This window comes from Pyxicephalus adspersus, chromosome 7 (assembly GCF_032062135.1).
Source record: "Pyxicephalus adspersus chromosome 7, UCB_Pads_2.0, whole genome shotgun sequence".
NCBI lineage: Eukaryota > Metazoa > Chordata > Amphibia > Anura > Pyxicephalidae > Pyxicephalus > Pyxicephalus adspersus.
This window is the reverse complement of record NC_092864.1, coordinates 36,998,544-37,018,969: the sequence shown is the minus strand read 5'-3', so window position 1 is coordinate 37,018,969 and position 20,426 is coordinate 36,998,544. Positions and strand designations below refer to the sequence as shown.

General features: G+C 37.3%; 1 protein-coding gene across 2 annotated transcripts in view; it reads right to left on the bottom strand.

Moving 5' to 3' along the window:
* ARHGAP15 (Rho GTPase activating protein 15) overlaps positions 1–20,426 on the bottom strand; it is a 309,490-nt gene that overhangs the window by 76,606 nt on the left and 212,458 nt on the right. For both annotated transcript variants that reach the window (XM_072418118.1, XM_072418119.1), the window contains exon 12: positions 19,186–19,263. In XM_072418118.1, coding sequence (XP_072274219.1) covers positions 19,186–19,263 — 78 coding nt within the window. The remainder of the gene's footprint in view (positions 1–19,185; positions 19,264–20,426) is intronic.

Sequence of the window (20,426 nt, the reverse complement as noted above, 5' to 3'; positions counted from 1 at the left end):
GGTAAAACTTTTTTAATTGTGAAAAGAAGTCAAAATTGTAAAACAGGCTGGAATAAACAAAGGGGCACAAGGGCATGCATGGAGCTGAGATTTCATTCCTGATTAAAGAATAGTTAAAACCAAGAACAAACATTTTAAATTGCAGTTTACCAATCCTTAGATATGGTGGCTGCATTCTTGATTTCCTTTTTTTCAGTTTTTACCCAGTGATTGACCTTCTGTCAGTGATTGAGACTTTAATCATACTGTATCTATGGAAGAGCCGTGTGGTCACCCCAGGACAGGATCACAAATTGTCTTTCCCCCTATTCTCTTCTTCTTTTCCTTTCACGCCTTCTCTCCTCTCACTTCTCTCTTGTTCTTCTCTCTTCTCACTTCTTCCCTCCTCTCTTCTCTTCTCCATGCCCTTTTTTCTTCACTCCTTTTTACTCTTCTATTTTCACCTTTTCTCTCTTGTCTTCTCTTCTATTTACCCCTCTACTCTTCACTTCTCTGCTCTGTTTTCCTCTCCCCTCTTCTTTTCCTTTATCTTCCCTTTTTTTCTCTCTAATCTTATCCTTCTCTCTTCTTTTCACTCCTCTCCTCCCTTTCTTCTCCTTTTCTTTCTCTTCTCCCCTCTTCCCCTTTCCATTCCCTTACTTTCTCTTCCTTCCCTTCCATGTTTTTCAGTTCTTTTCTTCTTTTCTCTGCCCTCTCTTTTTGTGGGTCTTGGAAAGTTGATAGCACTGTTTGAGATTTCAGTAAAGTACACAGAAAACTACCAGGGTACTGGATTTATGTCGAACATGGGTTGAACTGGTATTTACTCAAAGAAAACTTTCTTAGCCTCACAAAAGAAAACAAATGTGGCCCAATATCTCACTGGCAAATATCTCACTGGCAAATTTCAATATATATATATATATATATATATATATATAAATGTGTTTATGAGCTTAGATATAGGGGTCTATTTACATAACAATTCATTTTGCATTTGCACAAAAATGCACATGTTTTGCACAAAACATTCTCTGTTTGCTCTACGTGTATGGCAGGGATTCTCTACTAATGAATGTTTGGTCAATGTCAAGTTCACTGTTTATTTATAGACCCCATTGTTTTATAAAAGTGATGTGTTAAAACTGTATCAAAACAGTACACAATCAAAGTGCATCTATCTGCACACTTCATATTGATATCATTTTTAAAACAATTTCTTAAAGCTACAGTTTCTTTGGCATTTTTTTCTGCAGAACACTTCCCAGAATTCCACATTCCAATCTGAAAGCAGTTTTGTTTCGTAACATTTGGAATAGGAAAGTCAGAGGTGACAAACCATTCATCATGAAATGATGTGGTATTTCCAGCCCCCGGTGCTGCAGCTGGCTGGAACACAAAGGTATTATTTGAAAAGGGGAGGACAATTCAGCTCCTACATGGAGGGAAGCAGACAAGGTGGTAATGTGCTTAATGTCGGTGATGTCATCCTGGCCTAACCTCCTCAGTCACAAGGCACAAATATAGCTGATAAGACGTGACCACTCTGAATGTTAATGAATGGATTCACTGTTACCGCGAGTCCAAATTATGATTTATATCAGCAGTCGAGCTTGCTGTTTTTTATTGCTGTGTCTTATTGTTAACAAGGCTCGCTTGTTCTTATTGCACCTCAAGGCACAATAGTTTTCTGGGAAGCTTAAATAAGATCTATTCTAAAACTGCAAGGAAAAATTCCAAGATTTCTCTATACGACTGGTCCGCCAAGTTAGGCTTTGTAAGGAACTGAGGGCGCCTTGTCTACTAAATTCCTCTTTTTTTCCTATTCTGTATCTTGAAATAGATAAGATAAACTTTAAGGATCAAAACAAGTCAAGAAACATAATTAGATCATAATTATACTCACATTAGCCATTTAATGTGAAAGTGAATTATTTTGTTTGTGCTTTAAAAATTTAGGCTTTTATCCCACTGTGGATTGACCACTTACTGACTATACTTACATTGGTCAGGGTCAAACTTAAAAGCAGATCTGGAAAATTTAAAAATTAGATCTATATAAAATCACATGTATGGTAATAAAGACCATGTGCAGATAGGGGCAGGGGAAGGGGGGGCGGGGGGGCTAGGGAAAACTGGGAAATTGCCAGAATCACCTGTAGACAGAATGACAGAGGTGTAAGGAAGTGAAAAGCTGTGTATTTGGGGTTCCCTCTTCATATTTGCCCAGGGCCCCATTCGACAGAATGGCAGAGGTGCAAGGAACTACAATGCTGTTCCTTTGGGACCCCCTCTTCAAATTTGCCCAGAGACCCATTTGACAGAATGGGCGTCATTTATTAAAGCGCTTCAAGGCTGGAGAGGTAACATGATCCAGCAAACTTGGAATGCATCTGGCCCAGGACTGAAAACATATGAAAACAAATAGCAACTGCCTTTTAGGTAATCATTCCAGGTTTGCTGGATCACCCAGCTACACTGATGAAAGTGTATCCTCTGCAGCCTTTTAGAGCTTTAATTTTTCAGCCCCAATGACAGAGGTGCAAGGAAGTGAAGTGTTGTTTATTTGCAGCCCCCTCATCATGTTGACCAGTGCCCCATTTCACAGAATGCCAAAGAAGCAAGGAACTGCATGCTTTTTGTTTGGGGCCTCTTCTTCATATTTGCCCAGGGACCCAATTGACAAAAAGACATTAATGCAAAAAAAATGCATTGCTACTTATTTGGGGCCCTTCTCCATAATTGGCCCATGACCCTATTTGGCAGAATGACAGGGGTGCATAGAACTGGAATGCTGTTTATTTGACCCCCCTCTTCATGTTTGCCCAGAATCCCATATGACAGAATGACAGGAGATGCAAAGAACTGAAATGTGGTGCATTTGGGACCCTCACTTTGTATATGCCCAGGGCCTCATTTGACAAAATGGCAAAAGGTGCAAAAAAATGAAATGCTGTTTATTTGGGTTTGCATAGTTTACATGCAAACTCAATTTAATGTACATCTCTGTGTAATATGTTGGCACTATAGAAATACTGTTTATTGATAATATTAATCTTATTATATAGTCCTGCCACAGAGCACAGCCTTGTCTGGTAGGGCTGTAGACATCACACTTCTCTGCTGCAGCTAAGTAACATATGCTGGTCTTGTCCCTTCCCCAGGCAGCTACTGGAAAGAAAAAAGAGAAGACAAATGAGCTTGTCCATGTATCAACTTGTACTATCTTCATATCAGAATGTTTATTTAAAGCACTTCTTTATGAATTCTGCATCATAAATATTGTGTTCCTGTGCATGTTTTCTCACCTCAACTGTGAGCTTTGCAGATGGCTAATTCCAAATCATATGCAGGTCCTTTTATTTTATGGTACTTTTAATGATAATATTATTTATTACAGTTTACCATAACCTCTGACTATTATATCTGCCCAAAATAAATCCTTAAAAACATACCAACATGTATAAATGTGTTTACTTGTTTTTGGGCATGCTTTGTTTTTTAGATGTGTAGGCAACATTTTCTCTCCATCATAAAAAAAACAGGTTCTCTTGAAATCTTGCTTATTGGGAAAGGCTCAGCTCCCTCTTTTCTCCAGTCTAGTCTTTGATGATAAGTCAGACACGTACATCCATGACCAAGCTAGTGAGCCAACTCTCTCGGTTTTACCGTTCGACACCTGCGTTACGGGTGCAACACAGAGCTAACAGGCCAGTCCAAGTGTGTTGGTTTTTTTTTACCCTGCGCCGTGCCAGATGCTCCACTAGACTGCGTTCCTGGCATCCCTTTAGCCCACAGTATCTGATCTCACACACAGGAGAGACACAGAGGCAGCAAGATCAATAGAGCAGTAAGGCAGAATTGCTGGCAGGGCACCCTCCCATATGTCCATTATTTCAGGAGACTGTTCTATTTTGTTTTACACCTGATGTCCGATGTCACAGAAAAGAGGAAGATCAAATAGCATGGCCTCATACAGTTTCCAGCAAGTGTACAGCACACAGATTTTACATCTAACATTCAAAACCTGCCTAATTGCACTTTTGTTGATGTAAACTGAAAGACATTAAAAAAGGAACTCACTTTTGTTTGCTTTTTGAGATATGTGAATGTTATTAGCTTAATGTTGATAACAGCAGGCAAACAGTGATACTGTGGCAAATATCATCTACCTGCCAAAGAATTAATATATTTGTTTTTCTAGTCTTGAGATGCCTGCAACCCTGCCACCAATAAAGACTAGTCATTGACTTCAATTTGACTCCACTAACCTATACAACTAGGTCACCTTCTTACCATCAGCATGTAGTTGGGCATCACTTTTTTACTTTTAGCATTCTCTTTCTCTGGATAACATATACTGTTTATTTGGAGCTCCTTCCTTTTCTCAGTTTTTTTGGGAGTACAACAGAGCATGTGTGTCTACTTCTTACAATCTACAAGGTGTAACAATTCAAATAAACATTAGTAAACCTTAGTAAGACTGGACATTTCCTATGAACAACATGGAACATAATTTGCATTTCTTGCCCAACTGAGTCTTGTACTACCACTGCTGGTGAACAAGTAATAATGCTATGAATTACCAAGCTTGCAAAATTCTTGTGCCTTGGGTACCAGGGTAACACCTATCCTTAGAAAATAGTGTGACCCGAGTAGTGAAAACTGGTCGGGTTGGGTTGGTGAAACTTTGCTTGGGTTGGTGTAGGGGTAAGTTCTTTACTTCTAAAGGGGCTTTCTACGGTATTTGTCTAGAGCAGCCTTTTTTGGTCTTTTCTTAAAACAAGAGAACCCTTAAACTAACTTTCAGATAATAGGAAACCCCTTCTATAATTACTATGCCCACAGCTCACAGTACATAAGTGCGATGGTTAGAAGGAAGAATGCCTCTTACATTGCTGGCCATTAGGAAGAATGTCATGTTTATAGATAGCCAAAAATGACCATTGGTGTCAGTTAAACTGACCTCAGATGTTTAAATTACTCCTTGTTCAAGGGACCCCTGGCAACCTCTGGAGAGACCTTGATTAAGAAACACTGCTCTATTTACAGGAGATTTGTGGAGAAAACTTTCCCAGTGTAAATTTTCTGATTTCTAAACTACTATTGGCAAACTTGTCACAATTCACCTTTGGTTTGGTACAGATGGTATCCATACCATTTGTTCCATGAACTATTGTGCATTCTGGGACTTTTTTTATTAGTACCAGCAACAGGAATGGCAGAAAATTAAACGATTTATGACTGACAATTAAACATCAATTTATAACTTATGTTGCTAATGAAAAAAGGTGCATGCTCATGCAGCTTAACAGCTGCAAACACCTATCTGAACTTTTCCATTTGCTTCAATGGTAAATAGAGATGACAATACTCAGCACCAATGACAGGTTAAGAAAAAATGGGGCCCTGGGCAATTATGAACTGGGGACCCTAATACACAACATTCTAGTTCACTGCACCCCTTTCATATTTATTGTTTGGGGCCCTGGGCAATTACTGAGTTTACCCTTCTTTAAATACAGACCTGTTCAGCAGTAACTTGACTTCAACAACTGTCCATAGGTGTCCATCCGAACATGCCCTCATTGTCATGGGGTATCACGTCTTTTAAAATGAATAAATGTAAAAAAAAGTCTGTTCAATTTTGCATCTACTTAACAATACAAGATGAAAACAAAGTTTTCTTATAAAAGGACAGCTCCCAAACCATAATCCTGACATTGCCTCCATCGTCCTACCTTGCATTATCACTGAAGGTGTTAAATACCAAACCTTTAAGCAGCAGGTCAGTATCTGCAGATGGCATGCTGAGAAAATACAATACAGCCGCCTATTAATATATTTTTCCATGTACACAGGTTTAAAAATATATATAAAAGCTCAAGAACCCTTTAAATGTGGAAAAACCAGCATGAGCCTGTCTTAATTTGATGTTTTCTTCCACAGGTGGTCTGCAGCTGCATATAAACAGGTTGCGTCTTTCTCCAAATTCCCACGAGCGTGGATGCAGAGTCAGATCTGTGTGTCAGGAAGTATAGTGGCGATGTCAGAATCATTGTTTCTATGCTGCAGCATTGCCTGAGGTGCGTCCCCGAGCCAGGGACGGTACAGAGGCCCTCTTGTCTCAGTGGTTGTACGTGAACATAAATCATATAACAAAAAAAAACCTCTACTTCACATGACTCACACAGGGCCATGCGCCAGCTTGTAGTCATTTCAATCTGTTTAGGCAAACATGTATTTTTTCATTGACTCTAGCAAAAAACGACGAAAAATTAACCAAACAAAAATGCCGATTGATACAGAACTTGTAAGGCGTATCACAGTGACACATCACAGAAAATTAGATGCAGCTACTGCGGCAGTTTAATATTCTTACCAGCGTCTAATGTCGGATGTATCGCATTTTAAGAGAGCAATGCCGACGGGGAATATTATTCGATAAAAGAGAATCGCCGCTATGCCATGTACAATATAGGGGAAAATAATAGAGGGTTGGTGAAGGGAAAGCTTTTATTTTGCTTCTTTTTTTGGAGAGTGAATGGCTTAAAGAAGGGCTCCAGTCAACAGAAAAATTCCAGTTAGGCTATGTTCAGACCAGCGGCAAAAACCACAGGTATGGACATAGCTTAACAATGGATTTCCCTCCCTTTCTGCAAATCATATGGCATACACAATAGCTCTAAGTGGTCTATTTAAAAAAAAAGAAACAAACTTTATTCCAAATTTGCACAATTTTCTAATTGGCTAAAACATCTGTGAAAGGAAATATAAAGAGACCCTAGGAATTTAAATAAAACCTGTCTGTTAAAGTGCTTGGATCTATTGGAGTTGTATGTACCCTCAGATGTGCCCATCAGTAACCTTGAAACCAGGAATATTTTAATGTAATGTAATAATGTAAATCTTGACTTTTAAAATAAAAGTAAAATTTTGGTCATCTCCCATCTACATTCCACTGTTGGCTAGAAAAGTCACCAATCACGCTAAGGTACTAAAACCAAAAAAATGGAGGAGGGGGGAGTTCAGTTCTTGACTTGACTTGTAGATACCTTTCAGTTGTATTTGTTCTGCTTTTGAAATCAGTTTGAGACAATTTTAGGTTCCTTCATGGATGCATTTAACCTGCATTTGGTTTCCTACTGACCAGGATTTGACCTCCTAAGTTGCATCAAGCTGCCTAAAGTTCCTTCGGTACTTAAATTTGTAAGGGACAAAATTGATTCTGTTTGCAATTCTTTAATATTAGCTCCAGAAACACCTTTACCAAATATTAATAATCCGTTTTTGGCCACTAGGCTTGCAACTGTTCCAGTAAATGTACCCATAGTTGTAAGATATCAGATCTCATAATCATCTCTTGTATACAGGTGCACCTGGACATGTCCATACCCTTGCTGCTAGAGGGACAAGGTGACCATGCAAGTTCGAAGATCTGTTCCACTTGTGACTTCTCTTCCAGATTAGCTGATAACATCAGTGCACTCTGACTCTCACAATGTTTTATAATAAACCTAAATTTATGGATCACTCTGCAATATTCTGAAGATACTTTATCCTGTGACTTGTGTAAAATGCTGGCATATGCAGCAACCCTGTAAAGCTTATGGCTGCGTTTCTCAGCCTTTTTTAACATGGGGGAACCCTTTGAGATAACATTCGGGTCTTCAAGGATGAATAATATATCTACAGTTCACAGTATATTAGTTGATGGTCACAATGGAAGAATGCTTATTATGTTGCTGGCCATTGGGAAGAATGTTGATTTTACAGATAGCCAAAAAGTTAATTGGTCAACTGACCGGAGAGTCACAAACTGCTCATTGCTCAAAGATCCCCTAGTGACTTCTGGAAGAACCCTGGTTAAACAACACTGGGCTAACATGAAGTATTTAGGCTCATAAGTAAATTAAAGGGATAAATGATGATGGACATCCTCAAGCCAGGAAATGAGGCTGGGTCTATTCGTCGTGAAGCATTGTCAATATAGAAGAGAAACCTGTACAACTGTACAAGACTGAAAATATGGCTGGAGTTCAGTGTTGCCTCTTTTGTATTCAGAAACTGACCTGTTAATAAAAATCATAGATTATGTCTGCTATAGAATGGCTAAATTATCAGATATATATAAATTGCTGAAGATTTTATAAAAAAATAGATTTTCCTGGGCTATTTTCTTCATATTTTACCTATGCCAGAGAAGAGAATAGAAAAATATCATCCTTAGAAAAATATCATCCTTAATTCTTTAAAATGCTATAGCTAGATAATGGGCTTCTATCTGTTCATCCAAATAAATACAGTGGGCAGGACCCCAAAATCAGTCGAAAGACCCTCCGTTTGTCTGTCAGTTGCTCACACTCTCCCTATATGTTCTATTATATATCTAAGCGGTAAACTATTTCCCCTTTTGTCATACTCCAATAAAAGCGGCCACAGCACAGCATAATTAGCAGCTGGCAGGGACAGCAGTAAATCTGTATTGCTTCTGAACGATTTGCTTACATTGTTGCAGTGTTGACAAATGATGCTGTACATGTTAATGTTGCTGCCATGTCCCCGCTGCACCTGACGTGCCAATAAATGGCAGCCAGCTGTATGAATTATGGAAATAAGATTTTTGTTTATGAAGGTGCCCCAGACATTTATTTTACAGGCGGCCTCTTGACACGTTTAATGTCGCCATTTGCAGTGGAAGAATGTTTGCTAACTGACACAATAAGAAATCAAAACTTTAAACTTATTTTTATTTAGTGTAACCATTAGATTCAATTATTTTTAGCCTTTTTATAATTAGGCTAAACTTATTTTTAGTTTTTCATACATATAGAATATTCACTAAAATGTAATTTATTAAAGTAAATCTATATTCCATATTAAATTAATAAAAGAAAAAAAATATTGCATAGGGCTCTCTTCATAAAGCAGGGAATCAAACATAATCATTGGTGTAAAATCTTCATGGTCCATGTGTTTCAATGGCAGCCATGGTGTATCTACTGGGTTTATTTCTTTGTATGTATGTATGTATGTATCTATGTATTTCTATTGTATGTCTTCTTTGCACTATCCTAAATGTCAAGTTTGGCTAGAAATATGCTTTATCTGCACATTCCACAAGGTGCTTGGTATGCCATAAAAGCCTTTTGTGCTCGCTGGTTTAGTGTGACTTTATTTTCAGGTTTTGACCTGACATGATGGTTTGTCATCAATTGTCATCACTTGTTCAATGAAACTGCCTATGGTGGCTACTATGACACTATCACTGGACAGTGGAATGACCGGTAATGTCATGTCTCATTGTTGGCCTTTGAAAAAAATTATCCCTCTATAGCAGGTTTCTCAACCATGATTTCATGGAACCCTGGGGTTCCTCTGAAGGTTGCTAGGGATTCCCTGTGCAATGTGCAATTTGTTCCTCCCAGGTCATTTTACCTGACACCAATGAACTATTTGGCTATCTGTATTGGCAACATTCTTCCCAGCAATGTAAAAGGCATTTATTCCACTGACCACTACACTAATGTACTGTGAGCTATGGATATAGTAATTATAGCGGGGATTCCCCAAAGACACAAAAGGCATCTTAATTGTTCCACCATGTTAAAACGTTTGTGAAAGTTTTCTCTATAATGTTAACAGGCTTTTTGCAGAAGCCCTGAACAATTAGCAATACTGGTAAAGTTCAGAAGCCATTCAGGTACCTGTAATAATCCTCAAAACTGTTTTTATGTACAACCCTCAACCTCCAAATACAAACTGTATGTGTGTATGCCATACCTAAACCTCATCTCCACCACTGAACAATCCAATGCCAATGCCAAGCCGTCTACTGGCCACCAAGGTCCTGGTATTAGGATACTAGTCAACTTCACTAACATAGAGATGCCTGCTATGAGGGAGGATATAGAGATCCATGAATAAAATATAGAAGAGCAAATAAAAACATTTTCAAAATAGTATTTTAGGCAAAAACTACAATTACAATATTATTATATATCAAAGTACACCAACAATCTGCCATGCATTGTGGCTGATACTCTTATACAGAGAAGCACCACTATTGTGGAGATTCATATTTTCTTTCCATGCTTCTGCATACAATGAGGAAGCTTCATGTAACTAATATATTTTAGCAGATACATTATACAAAGCACCAAGATGATACAGAGAATGCATACACGTATGACCTACACTCTCAGGCTTTCTTTAGCTATAAGAAATAAATTGAGCTCTACAACAGAGAGCTTTAGGCTACCAAGATCCAAAATAAATACAATATTTTTTTTTTCTCTCACTGTTGAAAGAAAATGAGATTTAACACTTCCACTTTTTGAGATTTTTGTTTCTTTGATCTTTTTTCACTCTTTGTAAAGATGCATGAAATTGTTTGGTTAGAGTTTGCTGGAACCCAATACAAAAGTTATTTATTTATTCCATGAATTTGGTTAAAAGAAAAAAAAATATCTTGCTCTAATATTTTCTTCATCTAGCAAATTAAATTCTAAATCACGGAATAAAATACATTAAATGTGACCGAATACACAACAATGGGGACATTTTACTGAGGCTGATCTGAGAAATACTACTGGACTGCATGTTCTGTATTTCTGGAACCAAAAGCTTTTTAACAAACGGGAGGCATTGACTATAAAATATTCCTTATTATATGTTTTATCCTGGACGTATCACTGCTCTTCCCTTATTAAGTATAATTTGTGGGATGAGGCAGCATTAGTGATGTCACTAACTTGTAGAGAATATATATGTTGCATTTGCAAAATACTTAAAATTTTTAGTACATTTTAAGTTTCATAAAGATAAACAATTTAGGTTTTTTATTACTGAATCTTCTGAAATATTGGACATTTTGGTGAAGGATTAGTTCCTTTCTGAGTGATGTCACAAGTCTCTATTGAGAGGTTCATTTACAAATTTAGTGATGTCATTGGTCCCTAGTGATTTCAGTGGCTGCTTTCTCAGTGACATCACTGGGTAAGAGGTAGGTTGCATTGGGCAGGATGTTCTTGGTCACTAGAGAATGGATAGGCTGCATTCTCACTGATGTCATTGATTTTTAGTGAATGGATAGACTGTTTTCCCAGTGATGTCACTAGACTTTAATAAATGGATATGCTGTAACCCCAGTGATGTCACTTATCTGAATAAATGAATAGTTTAGGGAGGGATATGATCACCCTGTATAAATATATAAATGATCCATATAGAGAACTCTCTTTCCAATTATTCACTTTGAGATCATTACAAAGGACAAGAGGGCACTTTTTCGTCTGGAGAAAAAGAAGTTTAAGCTCTGGATAAGGAAGAGATTCTCCACTGTAAGGTCTGTAATAATGTGGAATTGGCTCCCTCAGGAAATAGTTTCAGCAACTACTATAGATTACTATAAGAAAAAGCTGGATGTTTTTCCAGAAGCACAGAATATAACTGGGTATTAAGGCTTTAAAGTAAGGATAACAAAGACTGTTGGTTCAGGGAACATCGGATTGCCCCAGGAGGAATTTTTTTCCCCTGTTGAAGCAAATTGTACCAGGGTTTTTTTTGCCTTCCTCTGGACCAACTATGTCTTATAGGGTTTTATATCTGGGATATGTTTATTTCCCTAGTAGTTGAACTTGATGGACTTATGTCTTTTTTTCAACCTAATCTACTATGTAACTATGTAATAGGTCACATTCTCAGTGATCTCACTGGAGAATAAATAGGTTGCACTCTCAGTGATGACATTGGTTGTTGGTGAATGAACAGACTGTAATCTTGGTGATATTACTGTTTTTTAGTGAATGGATAGGTTGCATTCTTAGTGACATCAGTGGTGTTTGGTGAATGGATAGGCTGCATTCCCAGTATTGTTAATGGTTTTTATGAATTGTTAGGCTACGTTCTCAGTGATAATACTAGCTTTTAGTGAATGGGTAGGCTACATTCTCAGTGATATCACTGGGCTTTGGTAAATAAGTAGGCTTATTTCTTGGTGATGTCACTGTTTTTTAGTAAATTGAAGCTGTATTCTCAATATGAATTAATACTATAATAACTGTTTTCTCATTGATGTCAATAGTCACCAGGGAATGGATAGGTTGCAATCTTAGTGATGTCACCAGTCTCCAGTGTATAGATTTAGTGATGTCACTGGTCTCTATAATGAATGGATATAATTCCTTTTCTTATTAAGTCTCTGGTCTCTAGTAAATTAAACAATGCATTCTTATTGCCATTGTCTGAGACAAGAAGCTAAGCATATTCCGTATGCATACACGATTTCCACTATGGCATATAATAGCCCATCCTGAACTACTGTGGCCACAGAACTTTATTAATGTTATATGTGGCTTTTCCTCCTCAGCCATAATTGTTCTGCAAACAGCCTGTGGTTGACCAAACATTCACCAGCATTGATCACTATTTAATGCACTCTACTTTCTTTTTATCAAAGCATAATTTAGTGTTTTATTGCTGTTCATGGAAATGAAAACAATACACAGCCAATCGGTATCGGAATATACATTCTTTGAACATGCACCGCCTGGATGAGATGTTTTCAGGTTCAAATGATTTCATTTTCATTTTCGAATTGAATGAGCCCTGATAATTGCTACCCAAAAAAACAAAACATTAATTTCAACTTAAAACAAATGGAAATGGTAATAAAAAAAGTGGGGATAAGAGGTGGTAATAACAACCAATCAGAATCCAGTTGTCATTTTCTAATTCATGTTTGTTGCTTAATTCTTTACTTGGGTTGAGCAAAACTGAATTTTACACACTGATCGGTCTCCTTGATTTGCATGGTTGGCACATGAAATTGGGGGAGGGTAAATTTCTTATTTCCCACAGCATAAGCTGTAATAGAGTCAAGGCACATCTTTCAGATTGACATAGAAATGAAGGGTTGAGTGGATTTTTTGAGAGTTCAACCTTTTATCCATTCCAACTCACCAACTGATTTGCACATCCAGAGTCATTAGCAGAAGTAACAGCCACAAACTAAGCAAGTCCATCACTTCAAAACAGGCAAATGCTGAATCTTAAAAAATCACCGTCCAAACACGATAGTTTTAATGTTTTTCCAAGGAAACAAATCCTTATTCATGTGTCAATAATGTACAATTAAAAAACCAAACATCACGAAAGACCACACACACACTGGCATAGTCAGTCTTACATGTAAGTAACATATTTTCATTTGGAGAAAAGACTTCAAGTTGTTAATTTTTTTCCCCTCTGATACAATCCATAAATCTTCCAATTAAAACTCTGTAATTTATGATGCACATATGGAAAATAATACGTGGAAAAGTAGAAAGGGTTTTTTTTTTGCCTGGCGCTGTCAATACTTTGAAGGATGGGGTGATTATAAAGCAAATTAACAATACTTTTAAATGTGCATTCACTTATCTTTCCAATTAAATTCTTGTTAAACAACTGCACAGACAGTAATACTGTGTCGCTGAGGAACCGATCAAGACAGGTTTATTGTAAATTTTACTCTGCAACAATTAATCACGTTGGCATTCTCGCTATTATTAAATTATTTCAATGGGTAGTTTCGTTAAAATATACCCTGAGATTGTTAACGCTTTTCGCTGTGTGCGGCTTTACTAAAACTAATGATTTCACACGTCCAATTATTTCATTTAAAATAAAAAAAAGTATAAGAAATGTTTTCAGATGATTCTTCAGTTGATTTTTTGCTGCAGGTTGTTTAATAAGATTAAACTATTACAAGTCTGACCAGTCATGTCAGATGTCCAGATTGTTGAAGGTGTTGATCTGCATATTCTTTATCTATGTCAGGTTTAAACTTCTTCACTAAAATTGTTTCCTGAGAGTCCTCCAAAGTCTGTACTTTAATCTCCATGATGCTGACCTCCTCCAGCATCATTTACCACTTCCTGTTGGAATGCACTCATTCCAGCATTGGCTACATAGCATTAGCTGCATCATAGAGGCAATGGAGGGCAAGATCTGCACAATACACTGTATGTTAGGGCTACTAATTGTACTGTCCATTTGAGAATAAGTCTCAAAAGATACTGTACAGTAGCATACTAATGGACAATTTTCATACTATATCACTAAGTGCTTGAATAAGAACCTTCCTTGCCAAGATCACCCGGCACTATTTTAATAGAAGGTTCAGACACAAAGCCTAACCTATCTGCAGTGGGGCTACCCCATAGACCCAAACAAGCATTAAACTCTTGCAGTGTGACAGTTTTTAAGGGTTTTTATCCAAGTTTTTACCTTGGGTTTGGGCAAGGGTTTGGCGATGGCTTAAATTGAGGACTATACCTAGAAGATTCCTTTAAGGCTAATGCATTTGTTAGGTCCAAGAAAAGGATTCATTTCGGGGGAAAGAACAAACTGTATGTATCATGTTACCATTTTATGTTCATGTCTTATTTAAGTTAAGATTCTGGAAGAAAAAAGAAAAACTAGGCAAGTGGGAAGCACAGAATATATGAAGGAAATTAACAAAGCACACACATTGCTTGGAAGCATGGCATTAAGATCTGTTAAATACAATACAACACTGATCTCCACCATCACCTGCACCAACTGCATAAATCCATGATGCTTAAAGTGTAGACCATTTTTTAGCTTTGGATAAAGAAGGAAATGGATACAACCCTACTTGATGTTGTGACCCATTAGGTTGATTTTTGTTTTTACAACGAAAGAAAAAGTAGATTTATTTAAAATGGGTAGATTTTCCCTTTTGGGCTGTTGGTAATATCACAACTTTCCCGTTAGATGATTTGCCCTCAACTACTGTACTTGTGACAAGCATTTTAAATTGACTATTTGGTATGGGAGGTGGTGTTTACTAAAAAGAAAGCAATTCAATTATTAACCAAAATAAAAATAAAAAGTTTAGACTTTACATATATTTGAAATTATTAGTGCAGCTCTCCTTACTTCTGAAAAAAAGTGCCTTAGTGCATATTGGGTCTGATTTGAAATAATATGAAGATGTGATAATGACCCAAAGCTCATCAGAGTGGTTTAGGGATAACTCTGTGAATATCCTAGAGTAGCCCAGCCAGAACCCTGACTTGAACCCTATCGAACATTTCTTGAAAGACCTTAAAATAGTTGTTCACTGATGATCTCTATCCAACCTAGATTGTAAGCTCTTCGGGGCAGGGTCCTCTCCTCCTGTATCACCATCTGTATTAGTCTGTCATTTGCAACCCCTATATAATGTACAGCGCTGCGTAATATGGTGGTGCTATATAAATCCTGTTTATTAATAATAATAATAATAATAATAATATTAACCTGACTGAGCTTGAGAGCATACATGTATATATAAATATATTACACATATACATATTTGGTGCACCTTGAAAGTATTTAGCTGAATTAAGAAATAACTGGGTTACAATACACTCTGTATTTGTCTTAATTTGGACCTCAACATTCAGTTTACATTTTACAAACTGTGATTTACAACAGAATTATTTTCTGTTTTTTTCTAAAAAAAACAAGTCAGAAAACCAATTTTGTCAACAAATATTTTACCACTGCTCACTTTGCTCCAAACTTAATGATCTGTTTTTTAAGACCGATACTTATAGAACGCGGCTATCTACAAGTATTCTCCTCACTCAATCAATACGAATGTATGATAAAAGTTTTGAAAAGCTGTAACAGCTTCGTCCTAACTGTGCTTCACTTATGGTCATGTGATTTCCTGGTTTTAATAGAAAAAAATAAATCACTGCTAAGAGATAATCTTATCACTTGTAAGCCATATAGTTTAATATCAATGGTTTCTCTTGCAGAAAATACCCTGTGGAACTGAAAAACAGAGAATATTAAAGCTTTTTTTTTTGGTGGCTGTTGTTTGAAAAATGGAAAGCAACAGCTATATAAAAAGCGAAAAAATCCTTTTTTTAAGGAAAAGAAAAAAAACATGTAAGCAAGCATGCAGTTCCCACTACAGAGACAGATGTAGTCACAATTTTTCTTTGCATTTTTTATTAGCTTTATTATTATCTTGTATTTATATAGCACAGACTTTCCACAGAGCTGTAAAGACTCAATAATCATGTTACAAAAGGAGCTCACAATCTAATATCCCTGTCAGAGTTATTTTTGGTGGAAAGCCAATTAGCCTACTCATATGATTTTGGGATGTGAAAGAAAACCCACAAAAACATGGGGAGAACATAAAAAGTCCATAAATTTATCCTGGCAAAAAATGCAAATCCTCCAAAAATGAACCTGTCTATTTTGTGTATGTGCAGTTAGAACAACAGGTACAGCCATCTTCTTTCTTTCTCTCCTTTCTTCCACTCATGTCACCGAAACTCGTACTCTGCAAATTAAAAAAAGGACCGATCTCACTGCTTGGGTGTGAGATCCAGAACTTTTTTTTTCATTATTGGAAAGCCCTTGATGGCAAATGTCTAATGTCAGGCATGCACAGAAGGAAAAGGTGATGTATCCCAGGAGGCTGCAAGTTTCCCCTTTACTGCCTCAGAAGGGGAGGAGGGGGACCTCCCTAAAAAATGTAAAAAAAATTAAAAAATATATATTTTTTTTATTTTATACAAGCCACCTTTTATGTTAAACTATGTCACACTAGATCCACTTTAAGTTAAAACATCAAATAAAGTTTACAAACACAAAGAAAACATGAAAACGTACATTTATGTTAATTTTAGGCACTTTTTACACTTTGGCATTCACATTCATACAGTACCTTACACCAATTGCAGTGCCTTATTTTGGAACATCTGAAGGATGCTCTTGTGAAATGCTGGAAAAACAGCGCTTGACAACAAAAGCCTAAGGGCTTTTTTCGCACTCGTGGTGTGAAACCGCATGGTTGGCAGCTCTGGGGTGAACAGCAAGCTGTTGCTGAGGGTCCAGGAGCTGTAAGCGACAGAGCGGGTAACCAGATTTGCATCCAGTTGCAGCAAACAGACTTATTGCTTTTCAGAACATACCTGTGATCTGCTGCAGCCACATGGGTCCGCATGCAAAAAATGGTTTCTAAAGTTGGGACTGCAATTGTGCTCACAGCGGAATGCTGCAGCTCACCATGGATCTAAAACTACCCTAATTATGTCAAAATAAAAAAAATAGTTTGGCCACCTAAAGTGGAAAATGTGCAAGGGTACCTAGCAGAAAAAGGGTTACAGTTGTGTTAAATGCACTAAAAATACATATGCACATTCACCACTGATATCATTAATACAGTATGATGAAGACTCTACCTGCCAACCCCATTTAACCTGTCGACCATATTGTTTTCTTTTCTTACCAATGAAACTGCCGTATTCCACACAGTTTATTTTGTCCAGCAATGTCACTTGCAGCAGCAAGGAGAATGAAGAAATAGCAGCAGCCCTTGCTTCCCTTTAGCTGTGCAGCCTGATGTATCAGCACATCAGCATCCCCAGCTCACACTCTGAGGCTGTGCACAGCTGAAGGGGATTTTAGTGGCAGATTATTTCCTGACTCTATCCTGCACTGCCGTTGGTTGCTGTGACTTTATAGCCTCCCTGCTCCCAGTCACCAGTGCCTGTTGTAGCGTTAAGCTAGGTTGACTTGCTGCTGATATGTATTCCTGAGATGTATTTGTGAGCTGACCTTGCCTGTTCTTGACATTGTGAGCTTTGCTGCCTGGACCGACCTTTTGTCTGTCTTTTGCTTGTGTGTTGACTTTGTGTACCATGTCTGGTGGACGGATTAACTGTGTATGACCTCTTGCTCTGTATTCAGGACTTTTCTCTGTTGGAATCTAGGTACTGCTTTATCTGTGGGCTCCTGGTCCTCTGTCAGGCCTTCCCTAGACACTATCTCTTGCGCACTATGTCCTGGGGGCAACTGAGTGCTGGGAAATGCAACCAGTCTCTCGAGGCTGGGCTTACTATGGGTGAAGAGTGTGGCAATTGATTGGGGGACTGGTGTCTGGTGAATAATGTTGCTGGACCAAGGCCTTACAGATATGCTCCTCTAAATCCTCAGTCCTTGGCCCTTGCCAGCACCATTTCCAGCAGAAGGATAATTAATCCAACGCTGTTTGTGAACCTGTGCCAGCCGGTCCTATACAGTCCACTTGCACAGACACCATTGCTGCCATACCATTTCTATATCCTGGCAGGACTCCACCTTTGGATAGCCAATATAAAATGTCTACATCATGTGGGTGTGATGTGGACACTCAAAGAAGGACAGGAGACTAGGTAAAATTCAGGACTGGCTAAAATTCACAAGGCCGTACCTTGTGAACAATAAGGGCAATTTGTCAACAATTGGTTAATATTTGACCCAAGATTGGCTTTAAGGATGTGATTGCCAAAAGGGTGATTGAAGGAGATCAGGAGCACGAACATGCAGCAAATAATAAAGAATACATCAAATCAGATACAAGATTCCAAATATTTTTTACACTGTGCTTTGGTAAACTAAAGGTTGTCCAGTTTGGGTTTACATCATATTTATTATGAGCCCTCCTACACCATTGTATTTAATCAGGCTCTTGAATTACCTGCCTATTACTGGGGAATGTAGACAGATGGAATTCTAAAATTGTTAACTGTAGATAGCTGTAGGCAGGACGGCAAATAGCAGAATTTGTGTGCATTTCTTTGGCTCAGCGGATTCTTCCACTGTGCGTTCAGATGTAAGGGCAGAAAATAAGTAAATGTTGCTATTTACAAGGTTTATTATCTCAGTGCCCCACCTACATTGACAAAATTTGTTACATATTTGGAGTCACATATTAAATATAAATGAGAACTACAAAACACTGCGAGCGTTGGTTTCAGCAGATAACAAACACGAAAACATTACACGCTGCATAAAGTAATTATTTAGCTGTGGCTGGCCTAATTGGTGGGGAGTTCGCACAATCACTGCGCTGACCTATGGGATGGGCATTTCCTGCAGTTAATGACGGAGCTGCCGGCTTTTAGCACTACAAGACAATCATCAATTTCCAGGAAAGTTCTTCCCCTGTGGCCATTATTGCTTTAGAAAAAGTTCAAACGCTCGCCACTAAACTTTCTTCCTTTCATTCTCAGATAAGCGGAGCACATTATCATCAAAGGCTGCATAGAAGAATCCAAACATTGATCAAGACTGCAGTGTGAAGAGAAAGCAGGGAAGACAGACGGCAATGGGCAAGGGCCAAACTATGGAAGGGATCGCAGGAAAACCTACCCTGGTTCACGATGAATCTCAGCTTCTGTATGGTGGAAAGGTTTCCGCTAACTCGGTATAAACCATCTGCATTTAAACCTGGAAACAAATTAATAGTAACAATATTACATGTTACAAACTTTTTATGTTACATTTATTTATTTGAGAAAATCAAAAGTAACAAAAAACACTTTCAATAAAGAAAACCAGTTATCAGTTAGCAAGAATTAATAAGCATTAAGTCTAATAATAAATTGTGTAGCATTACATTTACAGTACTTTTGCTCTGATATTTAACTAGTCTTACTTTGCCCAAGTTTGACGCTTTAGATTTAGAGGGATTTATTTACTAAATGGATTTAGGCTGTTCACATAACAAAATGAATTATCCCCTTGTAAAGTATTTCCCTCAGTTTAGTATATGAGATGAAGCTCTACAGGCTTAAATCATTCAATATTAATATGTTGCAAGAAAAAAAAAACAGTTTTTTTAACATCTTTGGTTATTCTTTGCAAAGTGAACTATCATCACATTCACTATGTTAAGTGAAAGATCTCATTCAAGGTGATAATTCATATCTGAATATATGATGTATTCAAAATATGATATTCAATCCTAAGAATTACCATTTTTGCCCTGTATATTGGTTAGCTATGCATGCTGTCTTTATGGTTTGGAGAGTACATAACAGCATTACAATTCTAAACATTATAGTTGTGTACATAACTAATGGATCTGTTATTAGGCACTACAATTTCAGAAGGAGAACATTTAAATCACTGAGATTTGAGGTGGGTTAGGTGAAAAGATAATTAAATATATGTATTATAAAAGTAAAAATATGACCATAAGCAAACACTAAATAGACATGTTAAAAAGTAAATAAAATAGCAGGTTGTTGATTTAGAAACAGTGAAAGAGAAAGTGTAATGATATGACTTAAACAGAAGAATTCACACAATAGTATTTCCAATAAGTAGAAGTGAAGTACTTTAGATCCCTTCACAATTATCAGTTTCAGCTAGATAGAGAAAACCAGACACCCGGTATCATTACAAAGCCCCTTGTGTATATTAACTTTCCTGGAATAGAGAGCAGTTATGTTATATATCTGTTTAAATATTACCTGCTTTACCATTTACTGCAAATCTAACCTCACATTTTTAATTACCTGATTTCAGTTTAATGAAAATATTAGAGGTAAAAGTATAAACACTGCCTTGCTAGATATTATTGTACCAGAAGAAGATATTTTGTCCCA